The sequence below is a fragment of the Benincasa hispida genome, chromosome 6 (assembly GCF_009727055.1).
Source record: "Benincasa hispida cultivar B227 chromosome 6, ASM972705v1, whole genome shotgun sequence".
Taxonomy (NCBI): Eukaryota; Viridiplantae; Streptophyta; class Magnoliopsida; order Cucurbitales; family Cucurbitaceae; genus Benincasa; species Benincasa hispida.
The window spans coordinates 48811807-48832027 of NC_052354.1; the positions used below are offsets into that span (position 1 = coordinate 48811807).

Consider the following 20221-nt stretch of genomic DNA (forward strand, 5'->3'; position numbering starts at 1 on the left):
ATTTTATAGATTTGATAGCTATTTTTTTTCCTTTTTTTAAATAAAAGATTTAACAATTCAAAATGAAGATATTAAAATTTAACTATTCAAGATGAAGACTAGCTCTCTATTAAAATGATGTTTTGGAGAAGGACAAATACTATATTTTATTAAGGTAATTGTATTGGATAACATAACAACATTTTTAAAAAATTGCCAATATAACAAATTCTATCAGTGATAAACTTTATCACCAATAGACTAATAATAGTGATACGGTCTATCATTGATCGACTTCAAAAGCAAAATCTAAATTTTTATACATATACAAATTCTTTTGCATTGTGCTATATATCTACAAATACTTTGGGTCTAATTAAAATATTTGCAACTGCCCTATTTATTATGTGAAGGGAGGAGGTAAGAAAAAGTATATATATTGGGTAAAATAATATTTTATTTATTATGTATATGCAGAATAGAACCTCCAACCTTTAGAGAGGAAGACCATGCCAATTATCGTCGAGTTAAGCTCATTTAACTTTTTTTTTTTAAAAAGAACTTTTAAAAGGGGTGTAACATTATCGTTCAAGCACGCTTAACTGTGAAGTTTTGGTGGGATCTAGTGCATTAGACTATATTTGTAGGTTTTATTTTCTTTTTAATAATATGTGAGGTGGAAGATCTATCTTAAACTTCGAGGTGGATAATAACCGTCTATATTAGTTAAGTTATGCTCATGTTGACGACTATATTCTTAGTTCACCACTGGGCATAAATTTTTTTATATATATATGGAAGGTATTAGAAAATTTTGGATGAGTTTTAAGTTTCTTGATAATAGTCAAGTGATAAAGTGAAGGTTAAAAATCACTTTTAATCCCTAAACTTTCATAAAAGTAAAATTTAGTCTCTAAACTTTTGTTTGAAACGATTTAGTTCTTGAACTTTCAATTTTGTAACAATTTAGTTCCTAAACTTTACTATGTAATAATTTAGTTTTTATACTTTAAAATTTGTAATAATTTAGTCCCTATTGTAGAAATTAGTATAAAGATTTAATGAGATTAGTCCCTATTGTAGAAATTAGTGTTAAGATTTAATGAGATTTTTTTTGCATAAACAAACTGATAAACTAATTAGAGACTCTTTATGAAATATAAAGTCTACATCATAAAATAATAAAAATTGGCATCTAATTTTGATATATTTATTTGCGTTAAGGACTAAATTGTTATGAATTTAAAAATACAAAGATTAAATGGTTACATACTAAAGTTCAAGTTACAAACAAAAGTTCAGAGACTAAATTATTGTTTTCACGAAAATTTAGGGACGAGGTGTTTTTAAACCTAAAGTGAAAGATCTTGGTGGGAGAAAAGTGAAAATAAATGAAGTTTGGGGACCGAAATGAAAATTAAGAAAATTAACGAACTAACCGTTCACAACCAAAAACCGCGGCACGTCCAAAAGAACAAACAAATTCACATTGCACTTCTTTCCGTCGTCTTCTCAACCTCCTCCATGTTCGCATTGGACTCTTTCCATTTCGTTACTTGCTTCGATCTCCAGCAACGATATTATTCACAAAATCCATTTTTCGCAATCATGGAGTTTTAATCCGGAGGATGAATTTTTGTTTTCTCCAATGAGTCGTTCGTGAGTTGATTGCAACGGACGATCTGATTATCGAATCCTCAGCTCAAAGATTACGAAGGTTTGGAAACTTGCGCGCTCTTATTTATTTCTTCGATTGTTCGAATTCTCTGAAATTTGTGATATCCTACTTCGATTTCGATTTTGCAATGATTTTCATCCGCATTGAATTGTGTTCGAACTTGGTTCAATATCAGTGAAGCAGGTCTATTTCTCATTACGTTTCTGCAATTTTCATCCCTAATCTCGCTGAATACTTAGATTGTGTGGATAACAGGAGCTATGGATCGGATTAGACCAGTATATACTCGGCAGAAAAGTAACACTGGCACCCCACTGGCTCCAGCGTCGCCATTGGTGTCCCCGTTTCCCCACCATAACCGATCAGGTTCAACTGGCTTGGCAAATTCCAGAAGGGGACAGAACAATGCAGCAAAAGCTGCAGCGCAAAGGCTTGCTAAAGTGATGGCAAGTTCAGCTGATGATGAGGATGAAGAAGATGATCTTGATTACAGTTTGGCGAGTGGCACAGGGAGCATTGGACTAGCAAGTGGAAGATCAGTCAGAGCCCGCTCTCCTATGGTAACGTCGGTGTTAGTAACTAAATATTTGTTCAGGTTTGCAGGACATTTGGTTTGTGAATATAAATATGACCCATTGTGCTTATGTGTGTGACAATTCAGGCATGAAAGTTAGTGGCCTTTACTGAGAATATGTTAGTTATTAGCTTGGACTTTTTCTCCTTTTCAAATAGAAGCTATTTTGCCTTGCTTTACAATGGGTAAAGCAGAGACATGTAAAGCTCTAATAGTAGTAAACACTTCACAGCATCACGCTAAGAAGGGAGAAGTGCCATCTTATTTTTTATGCCAATTTATTTCACACATTTTTGTTTGTCAAAATTTCAGCATGGAAATAATTTAGTTCTAAAAGTCAACTCATAAAACCAATGAACTTTTTGGATTGATAAAGAGGGATTGTTTCTCATCTGAATATGATCTAATTCTTATTTTGTAGTATTTTGATTATTGATAAACTCCATTACTCTGACTAATATTTAAGTTCTAAGAGTCAACTCATAATCTGGAGATCATCCTGAGCTTTTAGATTGTGCAATTTGCCTGTGTTTTTCTTTTACGACGGTTGCCCATCTGCACTATTCTATATGGTCCTTTTAGCCACTATTAATAAATGTCATTTCATGTTCTACTTGCAAGACTAATACATGCTTAAATTTTAAATATAGCAATCCGTTCGTACTATTCAAGAACAACCTACTTCTGGACATGTGGGATCGGGTGGTCGAGCATCTCAAACTGTGAACCCTACAGAGCATCCAATGTCGGGTCGTTCAACACTAGGACATCGACCAGCTCATTCTGATACTAATGTGGAACAGCCACCAATCACTCGCACTTCAACAACTAGTCGGTCATCCCAGCTGGTCAACTCCATAGAACAACCTCCATCTACTCGTTCGACATCAATTAGTCGTCCAAATTTAGGAGTCAAGACAGTTCCATTGGTACCTTCTTCTGTATCCATATCACTTAAACCAACATTGCCAGTAACTCCCAAAGAGAGTCAATCTGACACTAGAACATCACTTAGACCAACCTTGCCGGTAACTCCAAAAGAGAGTCAATTTGATATCAAAACGTCACTTAGACCAACATTGCCCGTAACACCAAAAGATGGTCAGTTTGATTCTAAAATATCAATTAGACCAAGCTTACCAGTAACTCCAACAGAGGGTCAGCTAGACACCAAAAGAGATAAGAGGTATTAGACAACTTATTTCTTATGTCATTATCACCAATATGCCTCTTTTTGCAACTGTGTTAGAGTCGAACAGTGAAGTACCATTCTTATGGATAATTATCCACCTACAACTTATTGTTAGATCACCGATTAAAACAGGACTTGATAATGCAAACATTTTATGTTGATAGTATTCGTATTAAGAAAACCCCATGATGATTGTTTACTGCAGGCACTGTGGCTTATTTGGTTACCATAAATGCTGTATTTGTTATGAGTGTTTAGGATTTCGTTGCTTTATAAATGTCTTTTTTTTAAATATTAAGAACTCTTATTTGGGAGTAAAAGAAATGCATCTTGGTATCATCAGAGAATTTCGATTTCCACTACCTTCTAGTAGCATGCTAAATTTTCATAGATTTAATTTTGGTGTCTGCAGGTAATGTGAAGTAGATTTTGTTATATCTTATGTTAAAGTGTTGATATAATTAAAATAATCATAGCCTATCAACTTAAGTTTTTGGGTCAAGTGGTTTAACATGATACTAGAGTAGGAGATTCTACATTCAAACCTTATAATGTCATTTCTTTCATAATTGATATTGATTTTCACTTGTTAGGTCTTCTGCAAATTTTCAAGCCCACAAGTGAGAGGGAGTGTTAAAGTATTGACATAATTAAATTTATCAAAACACCATCAACTTAAGCTTTTGGGTCAATCAGTGATTTAACATCTTGCCACTATTATTTTCTACTTGAATTTCTATTCCATGATTGTGTTTCTCCCTTGAACAGGCTATCTTTGGATATGGGAAGCATGAACTTCAGAGAAACTAGCAACCAGCCTTCCAGTTCTGCTCTACAGGATGAGGTATAGGGTACTTTTACAATCTATTAGATACCTGAGGTTGATCTCTTTAAATTCATGAAAGATCAACACATCAATTGACTATCAACAACACTGATGTCATCTTCATCTTGTTCTCTTTTATTTCTTTTGATTTTGCAACGTCCAGTCTGAAATAATGTCTTTACCTGACCACGTTCATATGTCTCCCCTGCTGACCCAGTTAGCTGATTGGAAGAATCCAAATAATAGACGTGTTTTCATGTAAAATGTATTTGGCCGTTCTAGAGGTTTTTTCTAGATACGAATCTAAATTTAATGTGCTTCTTTCTTGTGATGAACTTTATTTTATTATTAATTTAAGATCAAGTTAAAGTGCCTAGTTCCAACTTCTTTGACTGAACTTTGGTATTTGGATACATGTATAAAGATTTGCCTCTTTCAAGATTTTGCTAATGGTGGTGATGATATTGGTGCAGCTTGATATGGTACAGGAGGAAAATGAGAGTTTACTTGAAAAGGTGATGCCGACAACTTTTCTGGTTTTTATTGTGCGACAGTTATTGGCTGGTTCTTATAGAATTATGTGTGTTGAACAATTTATAACGATAATGGAACATTCTTCTTTTCAAAAAACGGCTCCATAAATTAAGAGTTCGTTCATTTATTATATGGAAACTAGTTCAATGCTCGTACCCCTTCTAAATTACTTAGTTTGTGTTAAAGTAAATTATTGTTTATTCCAATTATAGATTTTCTGTTTTTTCCTCATCTTAACCTTTCTAGTATTTTTTTCCTTTTCTGTTTCTTTCTTTTGTTGGGTCAATTAGTGTCTATTTAATCCTCCATTCACCTTTGTAAAATTAAGCTGATTATTCAATAACACACACAAAACAACAGTTCACAGTCTGACTAATCGAATTCAAGCACAATAATAACTCCAGATAATGGGATAACATTGATGTAAAAGTGAGAGGCTTTTCATTTATATCATTTGGCATATATCTAATATGTGCCTCCCCAGCTTCGACTTGCAGAAGAAAGATGTGAGGAAGCAGAGGCTAGAGCTCGGCAGCTTGAAAGTCAGGTAAACGCATTTAGTTGGATTATAATCTTCCACTATTTAAAAGTGTTATTTCACTTTAAAATACTTTTCTCAGACTATGGGAAAATTACCTTTTTAGTCGCCCATTTTTCAGGAATGCTCTTTAACATATCTTCCATTTACTCCCGTCTAATTCTCTTCATCATTTGTGATGCCATCAGACAATCTATAGAGTGATTCATGCCATCCTGTGTTAATAGTTCCCTTTTTCCCTCATCTTCTTCTGGTTGTCTTGGTTAGTATGCATAGTGCTAGTAGTCATTGGAATTATATTTTCATTTCAAATGATGTATGTTTCCCACTATTAGCTAAGATTTTTTTTAATGGTTTATGGAACAAGTAAGTCATATATTTAAATGCTTTTAACGAGTTTCTTTCAGCCAAGACCCAGAAAGAAATTTTTTGGAGTAGGTATCTTTCTGATGAAGCTAACAGGATTGGTTCTTTTCTTTTTCAACAGCCCTGTTGCATAGTGTGCTAGTTAATGCTGTGTTGCACTTCATAGCTGCAGCATAGCTGTTTATGTATCAGTACAGAATATCCAATCTATACGTTATAGTGATGGGAACATCTTAACATTGTCGAGTAAAAATCAATTTCATCCAACATACACATTTTGAAGTATTCAAATGTGATTTTTAGGTTGCTATGCTTGGAGAAGGTGTGACGCTGGAAGCCCGTCTTTTGAGCAGGCTAGCACCTGACTTCTATTTTCACTTGCAACTTGCATGCCACTTCAGTTTTCCTATGATCTAACAATTCATTATTGTTTTGCTTCCAGGAAGGAGGCAGCTTTGCAGCAGAGAGAGGTTTGTTGTACTAAAACTGGCAATGTTATCAAATTCTTTTTTACTTTATAATTTCAATAATGGGTAGATATATATTCAGCTGCTTCTGAGACAGAGACAATTCCCATACCCATTCCACACACTCAAACTAGGATGTCCCAAGAGTACGTAACTTAGACCCAGGGAACCATGAGAGATCGAGAATCAATGATACTAGACAATGTGGATGCTTGTTTGCTGCCTATTCCTAAAACTGTTCGATAATTAAAATTAAAGGAAATTGATTCAAAGGATCGAACCGATATGGTAATGGGTGTCCTTCCTTCCACGGTTCATACAGTGAGGGTGTATTAATTAGTGTTTCATATAAAGGAACCTTTCCGTTTGCCATCCTGTTCATCCTAGTTTGATTCTTCCGTACAGTTTCAGAGCCTTCTTATCGTCTAAAAAGCCAAATGCCATGCATTTGAAGAACTGGTTGGAAGAATTTGAAACAAATGCTACTACTTGAAACGACATCATTTATACAAACTAGAGAACAATCGTTCTATGTGAATAATTTCTGTAATTGACACTATAAGAAAAATAAAGAAGTAAATAAGAACAGCAATAACTTGAAGATTAGTGCATGTGTTAAATGTTATTACTTATTATTTTTCTTTCTTGAAATGAGGACAAACGGGTGTAAAGTTGCAGTAACTATCTAATACTAAGATCATAGAGTTTTGAAGGAAAATCATGATTTGCATTGCAGAAAATAAGATACTTGTTGAATTCTGAGTTTTCTCAATATTTTTCTACATATTTTTACAAGAGGGAATCTCTCTTATATAAACAACAATGTTTGCCAAATATGGCAAGGACCCATACAAATTACAAGGAATAAAATTTCAAATGGACAAGGGAATGAGAAGACTTTCCATATTCAACAATACTAGTAGTGATGTATAACAGGTGTTTGAATTAAATGTCCTTATTATTCTAGTTTTATAATCTTGATTTAACTAACTTGTTAGGTTAAATTATAAGTTTGGTTTTTCTGTCTATTTAATTATTGTACTTCAAAATTAATTTTAAAAAAAGGTCTTTTTACTTTTCGAGGTTGTGTTTATAAGTTTCAAGGGTGTGTCTATTTGTGAATGTGTTAATTTCATCAATTTAATGATTGTACCGTTGTATGTGTAAACTTATTTGAAATTTGTGCATCATGTAATCTCTAAATAATTGAGTTAACAATGGAAATTTATTAGATTCAATATTGAAAGTTCAAGATGAAGTAGAAACTATTTTGAAGTACTAGAACTAAATAAACATAATCTTGAGAGTTTTGCAACTTATTAAAGTATAGGGATCAAATAGACACACCTTCAGAAATTTTGGGACCAAACTTGTTACTTACGGAGTCTGGCACTATAAAAATAATATATCCTTCTGTTTTTGTGGTGTGTCTATTTATATTTAACAAAGGATTATGTCACTCAACGCTAAGAAAAGTGTATTCAACCGCTCCTTGCAGGCTGCTTTGAGAGTTGCATCACAATCTCACGGGAGCAGAGGTACTCATCATATTGCTGCACTTAAAACTGAAGCAGAGGTATGCAGAAGTTGAAACCTGTACAAAAGAATCTAGTACCACTAATATGAATCTCCTATTGAATTTGACCCGTGAGTACTTTGACTCAGACTGCAAGGGATGAGGCAACATCTGCTTTGGAACACTTGCACGAAGCTGAGGCAGAGTTGCAGTCGCTTAGGATTATGACCCATAGAATGATACTGACTAAAGAAGAAATGGTCTGCAGTTCAAGTTTCAGAGTAGTTCTTCCTTTCTGGTCCATCTTGGGCATACTTGTCTGACATGCTTCTTTCATGCTAGGAAGAGGTTGTTTTGAAGAGGTGTTGGCTCGCTCGATACTGGAGCTTATGCGTCCGTTACGGTGACCTTTTTTTTCTCTGGAACTTGCATGGTGCTATTCTTATGTTTCAAAATTTCCAAAAATGACAATATCTACACATAGATCCCATATTTTCTGTTGCAACAATAATCTGGTCCCAAGAGTGAGATTAGTTGCATGGAGTCCTCTTTGCTTTGAAATGAAGCTGCAAGTTGAAAAGATAGAAATGGGGCCATTTCCATATCTTGGTACTCCTAGTTTTTGACGTTAACTGATTAACTATCACGCAGGTAGTAAAATTTGGAAGCCTTTTCCAAGATCTTGTTTAAAATATTCCTCAAATAGGTACATTGCTTAAAAATCTGCTATGACGATTTGCATGATGATATTATTAAATCCAGATATTAAGGGGCATTATGGGATGGTTATTCATAGGACTTGAGTTGATCTCGGTTGGAATAAGCAGCTTCTGTTAAATAGACTTGAATAGGCCTTTGGGCCTGATGAAGCTTTGGATCTGTAATCAATGTGCTTTTATGTCAAAATTGTCACTTCATTTTCCAGACACAGCGGTTCCCAATCCGGGATCAATTAGAACTATTAGCTTTCTAACTGTTCTTTTGGAAAATTTCTCAGTTTCCGTTGAATAATGAATGTCTTTTGTCAAATGGCGGATTGAAGATTTTGTTAGGATGTGGAGACAAAAAAAGCTTACCTTAGCCAATGACACAAAATCTGATTTTTGGTAAAGAAAATTACTCATAATGGGCCCATTTGAATTACAAAGTCCATTTCCTTTCTTTTTCTACTTAACCCATAAGCCTTCCTTTTTTTATTGGTAAAATGGGAGGTGGGTGATAATGATTAAAGAAAAATTGGGCGGTGGATTCATCTATAAAAGAAAGCAGAATTTAGATGAAAATTGAAGTGAGCCGTGGGGAGCAAACCGAGAACACTGGAGTAATTTTTCTTCAGTATTTTAGAGTGACTGTATGTAAGCAAAATAGTGTGTATTTTTTCTTCTTAGGTTGAGGATTTCTTTTATTGTTTGTTTCAAGTTACTGAGTTGTCGTACTGGATTCAAATAGTTTTTGTTGGGCTATTTGAGGAGAGATTTATAGCGCGAGCATTGGGTTCTTTGCAATCTCATCATAGTAAAACCTACAATTACAGAAGACTGAACGTAGTCCCAAGTTTAGGGCAAACCAGTATATTTTTCGGTGTCATGCTCTTTTTCTCTTATCCTCTTTATTTACAATTTTATGATTGATTACTTATTTGGCTCTAACATGTGAAGTGGGAGTTTGAGATATAATTTAGTTTATCCCACATTAATTTATATCTCGTATAAATTCCCAACAAGTGGTATCAGAGCTATTTGGTTCAAGAATCATGGAATCATCAAAGTGAAGAGGTTTCGAAGGAATCATAAAATTTGATGGGGAAAATTTTGGGTATTGGAAGATGCAAGTTAAGTATTTCTTAACTTACAAGAAAATGCACAAAGCATTGAAGGAGAGACCAAGAGGGATGTCAGTTGAAGATTGGAAGAACTTGGATGAAGTTGCAGTTGCTATCATCAGAATGTGTCTATCGATGAATGTTGTTAGCCTTGTAGCCAACGAGGCTAGTGCAATGAGATTGATGGAAGCGCTTACAAATAGGTATGAGAAACCATGTAAAGATTCCAGATAGTGGTAGTTGGCCGTATAGATTCCACACTGTACAGATGTCGTTTAGTGTTGTCAAAAGATCAGAGAGATGGTGGATGCCAGTTAAAGTTGTAGATGGCAGGTGTAGAGGTATAAGAGCCAGTAGCAATGATAGCCAATTTCGATTAGTCAGATCAAGGTCCATTAGTTCAAAAACAATTGGGAAGTCCAGTAAAAAAAGTTGATGGCTATACGGAGTAGGGTTGGCAAAATTCCCCATGGGGCCCCACCCCGATCGGGGTGGAGAATCCTCGGTTTGACGGGGGAGGGTTGGTTTGATGGGGGATGGGGTCAAATCGAGGACAGGGTGGGATCCCCACCCCCATACCCGCCCCGCCGCTGCCCGATTAGATTTTTAATATATATTTCTCTTTCTCTCTCTCTCTCTATATATATATATTAATTAGGTATTTTAACTTTTTACATTTAGCTTAGTTTTTCATTTAACCCAATCTAAGCCCAAACCAAAAATAACTTTAGGAATTTTTTTTTTTAAAAGAAAGGTTCACATGGAAAAACAAAAGGGGAAACATTTCCCCAACAGGGAATCCTCATCCCCGCCTTCAAATGGCAGGGACGGCGGTGGGGATGGGGGTAAATTCCCCCATCGGGGATGGGGATGGGGAACCCCTCCCCGCCTCGCCCTGGCCCTGTTGCCAACCTTAATCACGAACCCCTAATTGTCAGATAGTCGAATGGATTGATGAAGTCGCCGAGGCGAGTGAGGGTATCAGATTAGAAGACCAAAGCAGTTGTTAGGGTCAAAGACAAAGTCTCTAGCTTGGCAACAGGCTTAAAGGAAGGGGTCAAACTACTTACAGAAAATATCTTCTTCAAGAACAAGTGTTCAGAATTGAAGAGGATGTTAGTTGATACTACTTAGCTGAAGTAAGAGTATGTGACTGTTCTTTATGTCTGGGGGATAGTTCCCTGTAACTTGTTCATACCTCGGCACAAGCCTAGATGAGCTACAGTTATTTTCTGATGGTTTCCTATTTTTTATTTTGTTGATTTTACAGGTTTTTTGTTGATCCTTGGATTTTGCCAAGAAGATCATAGATGACAGTTGTAGTGAGAGTAAATCTTGGAATTTGCCAAGATGACAAATTTTATTGCAGTAGGAGGCAAGATTGTCGTTTTGTCTCCGGGAGATTGTTAGGAGGTGGAGACAAAAAAACTTATGCTAGCCAATGACACAAAATCTGATTTTTGGTGAAGAAAATTACTCATAATGGGCCCATTTCCTTTCTTTTTCTACTTAACCCATAAGCCTTCCTTTTTTATTGGTAAAATGGGAGGTGGATAATAACGATCAAAGAAAAATTGGGCAGTGGATTCATCTATAAACGAAAGAAAAATTTAGATGAAAATTGAAGTGAGCCGTGAGGAGCAAACCGAGAGCACTGGAGTAATTTTTCTTCAATATTTTAGAGTGGCAGTAAGCAAAATATAGTGTGTATTTTTTCTTCGTGGGTTGAGAGTTTCTCTTATTGTTTATTTCAAGTTATCTAGTTGTTGTGCTGGATTCAAATAGTTCTTGTTGCTTGTTGGGTTATTTAGGAAGTAATTTGTAGCGCGAGTATTAGGTTCTTTGTAATCTCCATCATAGTAGAACCTGCAGTTCCAGAAGACGGGACAGAGTCCTGAGCTTGGGGCGAATCAGTATATTTTTCAGTGTCGTTCTCTTTTTCCCTTATCCTCTTTATTTACAATTTTATGATCGATTACTTATTTGGCCTTAACTTGTGAAGTGGGAATTTGAGATATAATTTAGTTTATTTCGCATTTATTTATATCTCAATAGATTTCAGACTATTGTAGCGATCATTAGGTTTATTATTTGTTTCTTTTATTATTAAAATTAAAAACTTGGCAGGTATTCATGCTGAGGTGGCTGGAGCAAGATCTGAATACTGGTCATCGTTTACTTCAAGTCCTGTTGAAGTTGTTTTGGAAGCAGGAAAAAAAGCTGAAGAGGTGACAGGTAAAACTCTTGTTAAGGGATGACAATGTTCAAGATTTCCCTCTCCTTTTTCCTATATTTGTTGGGGGGATGTTCTTTTTGTCCAGCTGCTGAGTGATGTGATGGAATCTTTTAACCTTTATGTTGATCATGTTCATTGATGCTGTTAAACCTTTTTTCTTTTTTAATCTTTATTAGCAAGCAATGATTTGGAGGGAAGAGAAAATCAAAGGAACTTGAATGAATTTTCCAGTGAGGCCAATGTCGAGAGCATGCTTTTAGTGGAGAGAGGTTTACGGGAGCTGGCCACATTGAAGGTTACAGCTATATTCATACACTTGAAATTCTTGCAACTTTTATTTTTTATTTTTAGTTTTATTTAATATCATATTCTTATAGATTTATACAACAAAACAAAGATTTCCAGGATAAAAGAGTCTTCTCCATTCAATGGACTCTAGGAACTGGTCCTTTTGAAATAAAGGAATAAATACTAGACATCTATGCTAATGCATTAAAAATAAATAAAAAAGCACGAGAATATGTACTGCAGAAGCTATAAGCAAAAGAGAGAGGGCAGACAAAAACGAAACAAAAAGAAAAAGAATGTCGCACTCAGAACCTGGCTCACTAACAACCCATGAAAAAACCGAGCAAGAGAGAGAGGGAGGTTGGAATAACTTCTGTGTCGGTTTCTTAGTCCTACCCGCAATGAAAATTGGAAAAGGAGAGAGGAACGAAATCGGAGGCTCTGGGTAGCAACAGATGGGTTCTGTTTTGAGTTCCAGCAGCATCTATATTGCTCCGTTTTTTGCAAGGAATAAAATATTCTTTTTCTAATGTTTGATTTTTCACCAAAGTGAATATTGCATGAAATTCGTTATCTCCAACACTTCACAAACGGAAGCAATTAAACATATTAATATACAAATATTTTTTTCTGAAAGTGTTTACAGCACACCCTGTCATTTGTTTTACAGTTTTTAAACAGTTCAAAAAAATGACGGGTCACTTTGCTCATATTTTGTCTATATTTCTGTGTTTGAAAGGGATGAAATATAAGATGCTCTTCTTATGCTTGAATTTGCATCAATTGAATATTACATGAAAATTCATGTGTCTAAATCTTCACACACGAAAGCAATGGAACATATTAAAATATACATATTTATTATTTGAAAAATGTAAATCGGCACATCCCTGTCATTTGTATTCTGGTTTTTGAAAATGGTGTCACTTTGCTCATATCATTCCTGTAATTCTGTGTTTGTTCATGTAATGGAGCAAAAATGATGTTTTGGGGAAAAAATTAAGGGTGAGAGGTGTGTAACTCTCTTTGTCAGCATATTTGTACCGGGAAAGTTTATCACAGTACAAGAGTATCTGTACAGGGAAATAGAGTTTCCTATTGTCTATATATGTTATTAAGGTTCTTTCATTACCAATCCATATCTGTAAAATGATCAGTCATATCATTATATGATATCACGTCTGGTCTTGTTTTTCTATCTTTAAGAACGCATCTTTGTACTCTCATGGTTTTTAAACTGGAGTTATTTTAATATTACCATTCACTTTAACATGAATATACATGAGTGGAAAAAAATTCTAATTGCAAATGTAGTTTTGTTTCTAGTTATGGTTGATTATGAGAACTCTGTCACTTGACTCACTTATACTGGTGGTAGCTTGGTTATTATTATTTATTTTTAATTCCTGTGATTATAAGTTTCTAATGAAATTATTCTGAAGGTAGAGGACGCAGTGGCTCTTGCAATGGCTCGCGATCGACGTGCAAATTTGTTAAAACCAGGTGGGATCGGGAAATCATATGAAAAAAGCACAATTTAATACATCAGTCGTCAATTTAAGCATGAAATAAATATTGAGAAGACTAAAAAAAATACCGCTCCACTGGACTTAGAACTGTATTTTGGGTTACATGAAGCCTGATATTGAACTTATTTCCAATCCCTTTTAGTTCTAGAATGTTTATGCCAAATTTCTAGATACATAATAACTTATTTCTTGCATGCTTAATCTTTATTGATACTGGTTAGGAGCATTTATCTTCACTGATACCTTTACTTTGATATGTATATTAGGCTATGTAATCGTTTGATTTTCCATTAATTCTTGCTGTCGTAGACTTGTGGTAAGGGACTTGAGAGTTAATGTGTGCAGTCTAACAGTGTTTTCACTTTCTTGTTATTGGGTAGATGAAGCAAAGCTGCCTATAGAAGGACAATTTGAAGCATTTGGTACGTTAACTGAAAACAATTTGCCCTTTTCTTTTCTAGTTTTTTTCTGGTCTAAATTTGGTTTTTATTTAAGAAATGAAAATGAATTGTAGCTTGACTAGAGTACCACTTTACTTGGTAGGGAACATATGATAAACACAGAGGTTTGAAAAATGAAAAAATAAATATATTAAGAGACGTGAAACTAAATTTGCTTCTTTCCTCTACATATTACGCTAGTTTTCAGATTGTTATTATTGACAGAACATTTTCCACCAGTAACTAAATTGAAGCATCGATCACATAATGCATTACAGGGTGTATATATGTTGGCTTTATTTCAAAGTAAATTAAATTAAAAGCACAAAAATGGAGAAAAATATTTACACCACGAATTACCTTCAGTATAAGGAGGAAAACCATGGGACAGCTCTGAAAAACTTTCAATATAAAATGGGTGACAACAGATTCTTTTTCCTAGTCATAACTAGTGGATACAACATGTCCCTGATCTCCCTAAATTAATTTTGATTCTTGTTATGACTTTGGCTTCTCTCCTGGTTTTCGATGATAAGAGTTTCTGCTTGGCTTGTTTCGTTTTCTCTCTCACCTCTTCATTTAAAAAACTACTCTAGACAATACTCCCATTGACCTTTCCATCAGATGAGTAATTATTAGGATACATCCTAACTAAAATAAGAACTGAAATATGTTAAGTTATAAAAGATGAAACTGCAAGATAACCCAAGTATAAAGGCATTTGGAAGCTCCATCTTGAGTATGCTAACCCAAGTCTTAGATCACTCAACAATTGCCTACCTTTCCTCACTCACCCTCCCTCTATTTATGACCAAATACACTAACTAACTCCCAATCTAATTATTCTTATTCCCCTTAATAATATCATACTAATATCTCTAACTAGGAAGCTTATAATTTCTCAGAAAAAACCACCAACGTCTCATGGATACAAGTTTCTAATCTCCCTCAGATATTTTGATTCTTCTTGTGACTTTGGCTTCTCCCCTGGTTTTCAGTGTTGAAAGTTTCTGATTGGCTTGTTGAAAGATTTGTCGTTTTCCCTCTCACCTCTTCGTTTGGGAACTGACTCTCAACAATACTCACATTGAGCTTTTCATCAAGCGAGCCACTACTCAAAGAAACCACCAATGTTTCATAAATAACACCCTTTTTAGCCAATTGTTTTAATGGATCATCCTGATGCCATCTTGGCCAGGATCAATTTCAAGATCAAAAGAAAAAGTTTAACTTCTTTTTATGGCACATTTCAACCACTAGTTCTGTGCTTTTTGGATGACAATTCTGGCACGGACAACGACCAGGAATTACTAAGAAACTGATTACTTACCAGGGAACTGATTCAGCTCTCTACTCTTCCCGGGAAAGAATAGTATGTGTGATTTTTCTATTTCATCAAATCCAGAATCCTTGCACACTTGGAATCTGAGAATCAGGACCAACACTATCAATGGTCTCTCTGAAGAAACTCTCGTGTTGTATAAGTACATGGTATGTGAAGGAATTGCAGCCGATAAGTTTACATTTCCATTCATCATTAAAGCTTGTACAACTTCCTTTGCCATTGACCTTGGAAAATTAGTTCATGCGTTTTCTTTTTTTTTTTTTTTTTATCATCATCATCTTGGCCAGGATTAATATAAAAAAAAAACATATAAAATTGATGGTTCAAATGTGCTATAAGAAGAAGTTCAAAGTTTTGTTTTGGTCTCATCAATCCCAACCGAGATTCGAACAATTGGTGCTAAAGAGTGTCATTTATTTGTGAAAGGTGAAATTTTTTTTGCGCTATTTCTGACCATTACCTAAACTTTTGTATCTCACGCTTCTCCTCTCCAAAGTCACGCATACTCACACAACCTCCCAGGCAAGCTTCTCACCACTCACTCTGCTTCTCATCCAAAAACATGAATGTAAAGAAATTAAAGTCGAGCTTCTCACTAATCGGCCATTATGGGCATAAAATAATTGGCCCCTTGTTTTGTCGGGACCCAACATTGTCAATTGTCAACTAACATAATCTTTCATTTGCACCTCTAATACCTATACGGGAAACTACTGTGTTGGAGATCCATAACACATGATAATGACAATTCTGAAAAGTGATTGTTCGGAGCTCATTGAAGAATGAGAACATCTGTATTATTTGTGAAGAGCGGCACCTTTCTAAAAATAATTTATCATGACCAAGTTGAATTGCGAAAGGAGGCCAGAAGCTGCTTTAGGCTCTATGCTCTGGTTTTAAATCATAAACAGTGAGAGGCTAACATTTAACTATTACTCATGTGTTTTCTTATATCTTTTAACACGATTTGGATATCTTACCGATGCTATGAATTTATTGTAGTTTTATAGAGTTGCTTACTTTTAACACTGAAACTACAAATGAAAAGAACTCTTCATTTCTTTGTGTAACTTATACAAATTGTGTTTAATGAAATGCACTTACAGAATTAAGCCAAGAGGAGGCAGAGGATGTATCTTTTAAACAGGTATATAATGAACTCTATTTTTCGTGTCTGTGTGTTAAATTTCTTTTCAACATGTTGCATCTGTCTGGTTTCTTAATTTTTTTACGTGACTTGGGGGCTAAAATGGTTAGATAGTAGGAGTATGTGGGAGACATTGCGAATACAATGTCATACTTGGACTATCTTTATTTTCAGAACTTCTGATAGAAACATTAAGTTTGACATTGTGAAGAACTCCCTTTATGGATATAGACTCGGTCAATGTTGATAGACATTATGATTTTGGTTATAGGAAAAATGTGTTAGGATTCACACAATTCATTGCTAAAGCTCTACTTATGTTATTTATTAATTTTTTCTCTAGTTCTATTTTTCTCTTTGGTTAGAACTGCATTTCATCATGGTTATACTTCTAAAAAATAGAAAATCTGTCTACCATGGTTATACTTTTAAAAAATAGAAAATCTGTCTATCATGGTTTTTTTTGAGAATTTAGTATATTATAATCATAAAATTACAATTTTTTAAATTATAAGTACTAGATATAAAATTAGATAGAGAAAGAGATGTCTTAGAGAGAGATGAGAAAGGGAAAGAAAGAAAGATAACTTGGAGAGATAGCTAGAGAAAAATGTTGGAAAGTGATCTAGTTATAGAGAGACATTAAAGAGAGAAAAGTTAGAGTTATTAATTATTGTTTTTTTAGGAAAGAAAAGTTAATAGATATAAGCTGAAGCAAGAGGAAAATGTTAAGAGGACATATGAAGATCACTTTTTTTAAGTGTAAAAAAGATCATTTTTTTAAAGTGTAAGACCAAAATAAACCGAAGTTGAAAGTACAATAACCAAAATGAACATTTTGAAAGTATAAAGACCAAAATGAACCAAAATTGAAAATGTAGGTACCAAAATGAACGTTTTGAAAGTATGGGGACCAAAATGAATCAAATTCAAAAGAATAGGAACCAAAGTATTTAGACCTACTATTTTTTATGGGTTTGCTTCTTTTAAAAAAATCACATCAGAGATTGTTATTTATGTATTTATTTGTGATGTAGGCTTGGCTCACCTATTTCTGGAGGAGAGCAAGAAATGATGAACTTGAACCAGATATAGCAGATGAACGTCTGGAGTTCTGGATCAACCACAATAACAAATCTACTTCTCATGATGCCGTTGATGGTGCATTCTCTCTCTCACTCACTGCATTCTTAATTTTTCTAGTTAATGTGATCTTTGTATCAATTTTGAGAAATTGTTATTCTAATTCTTGAATAATCTTTAACCCCTTAATAGACACTTACTTTAGACAAGAATCTAAATTAAGAATAAAAAAGAAATGCGTGCATTGTCAAAAGAACCTCAGAGAAGGCTGCTGATGGAAACCTTGAGTAGGCTACCCAAAGATATTTTGCTTCTTATGAGTTATGAGTATGATCACGAATCTTAAAGCGGCGGATATGTTTGATGTTATTGTGCAGGATCAAGATCAAAATTAGCCTCCCTGGTCTCCGCTGTTAATGTTTGCCAAAAGTTAGAAGAAATAAAATTTTCAAAATTGATTCTTGATTTTGGGAATGGCCATATTCCTTCGTAGGAACAGGTCATTTCCATTTTTCCTTCCCGAAATTCATGGGGTTTTTTTGTTCCCCAATACTTTCTCATAATTTTCCTCAACACTATACTATAACTTTTATTTATGAACACCTCATTATTTCTCGTTTCAAATTATTTTCATTTTTAATGGACATCATTCTTTTTAATAATAATTGTATACCATTCTTAGATGTTCAGTGAATGGGACTTTTTTTTTTTTTTTTTTTGGAAGAGCATTATTTGACTTCAATGATCACTAATTTGGGATATTTTTCTTTTCTTTTTCTTTTTCATTTTTCCTTTTTCTTCCCTATCATATGGACAGTTGAGCGTGGCCTGATAGAGCTGAGGAAGCTAGGCATTGAAAACCAGCTATGGGAAAGATCTCGAAGAGGGCTAGAGGTGAACCCTAACCGCAAACCTCGTCAATCTGACTTCTGAAATTACTGTGTAACTCCATTTCCATGGGAATTCATCTCCTGAAAGCCTCCCTCTGCATCCACCTGGTAATTTTAATATAAGGTTCAATTTATTGAAAAAATCAGGTCTAGGCAAGTAAATACAGGAATGAACTAGTTTACATATATATATATATATATATACATACATACAATATCGACATAGACTAAACTGTTATATAAAATGTAGGAATCAATATGTTACAAATTTAAAGGTACCAGAGTTAAATTTTTGCAACCTAAAATTTAATAATTAAATTGTTACTTCTAGATTCAGGACTAACAGTGTTTTTTAAGCTTTAAAAACATAACTTAGATTGATGTTGTCTTGGTAGAATTTTATAGTAAGTGTTTTGGCACTTTGAGTAGAGGAAAAAAATGTTTTTCAAAAAAATGTTTTTTAAAAAAATAATTTTTATTTACGCTCTTTTGATAACAAAAAAAAAAGTTTAAAATAAACATTCAAATTGCATCAAAAGTTAATTTAAATGGTTACCAAATATTTCAATTTTTTCCAAAATGATTTATTTTTAAAATTAAACACTTGAAAAGTTGAACCGAACAGATGTTAAATTGTTTTTTTTGGATTCTTTAGTGTTTTAAACACTCCTTATTGTGCTTCTGAAAGTCTTTTTTTAAATTTAAAATTGTTTCTGGTGCAGATGGAAGACACTCAGAGTTCATATGTTATTCAATCCCTCCATTTTTCTCAACTGGTTTGTCATGAGAATGTTGGTGTTCTTGTGGATCATCAAAACTAATATTTTTAATTCCTCATTTGTTTTATTTTTAACTTACAAGTTACAAGTGGTCTTGCTTGACTGACCTTAAAAACTGTGTAATGTAATAATGACACTACCAAATTAAGTATAATAAGTTGCATTCTTTTCCACTACAGTTTCAATTTTGAATTAATTTAAGAGTTGATCTGTTTTTTTTTTTTTTTCTAGAATAAAAACGGCTAGTTGAAAGAACCTGTTTGGGTAATTGTTTTAATTTCTAATTAAAGTTTTACTACAACCTGAACATGACTTTTGTTTTAGGTGGAAAAAGCTGTTTATAAGATCTTGAATGTGTTATTAAAGACTTGGAATAACACTAAGTGCCTCCAGGCCTATGAACCATGGTTTAAAGAAAACATCTCAATGCATGTCTTGGGGAGAGAAATGATTCAAATAAAAAAAATTTATCGTTGGATATAGAATAGAAAGAGAAGTATCTCAAATTTACATTTAGTTGCTTTTTTTATATTTAGTTTTTTGACAAGTGAGAAAATGATCGACGGCATAGTGGGCGTCGTAAACCTCTCTCTGACAATCAAATAAAATTTTATAATCACGAATTAACAACTTATACTAACTAAGGAGCATAAGTGGCAAGTCCATCCAATTACCGGGAAGCATGGAAGATTAGTTCCTCGAAAACTCATTTTCAGTGAAAGTGATAAATAGGGGGAGGGATTGGTGTGGATTGGATAATTGGAAATGCATAGAAAATAAAGTGCATTAAATAAAAGATAGAAACACAATTAATCAAGACGTCCTAGTTTAGAGGAATGGAGTTGCCCAATGCAATTTAGATCATTGGATTATCATAATATGACTTAACCTTTCTTACCTATGCCTAGCCAAATTAATTAAAATCCTAATTGACCGTCATTATCTAATTAGCTAACATGAGAAGATAAATCTGTTCTAGACACATTAACTAA

General features: G+C 34.0%; 1 protein-coding gene across 3 annotated transcripts; it reads left to right on the forward strand.

The window, feature by feature from the left end:
* Nucleotides 1-1453: 1453 nt before the first annotated feature.
* Nucleotides 1454-19405, forward strand: LOC120080539 (coiled-coil domain-containing protein SCD2-like). Of its 3 annotated transcripts, XM_039035232.1 has the most exons (19): nt 1454-1696; nt 1913-2217; nt 2882-3417; nt 4192-4267; nt 4723-4764; nt 5268-5330; nt 5991-6040; nt 6130-6157; nt 7653-7730; nt 7820-7930; nt 8013-8073; nt 11620-11727; nt 11905-12023; nt 13459-13519; nt 13926-13967; nt 16437-16477; nt 17515-17638; nt 18378-18558; nt 19173-19405. In XM_039035232.1, exons 2-18 carry the CDS (start codon nt 1918-1920, stop codon nt 18491-18493), a joined length of 1956 nt encoding a protein of 651 aa, XP_038891160.1. In that variant the 5' UTR covers nt 1454-1696; nt 1913-1917; the 3' UTR covers nt 18494-18558; nt 19173-19405. The 3 variants fall into 3 exon arrangements, with proteins under 3 accessions (XP_038891160.1, XP_038891161.1, XP_038891162.1); XM_039035233.1 differs by lacking the exons at nt 18378-18558; nt 19173-19405 and having other exon boundaries at nt 13463-13519; nt 17515-17573; XM_039035234.1 differs by lacking the exons at nt 16437-16477; nt 17515-17638; nt 18378-18558; nt 19173-19405 and having other exon boundaries at nt 13463-13961.
* The last annotated feature ends 816 nt before the right edge of the window (nt 19406-20221 follow it).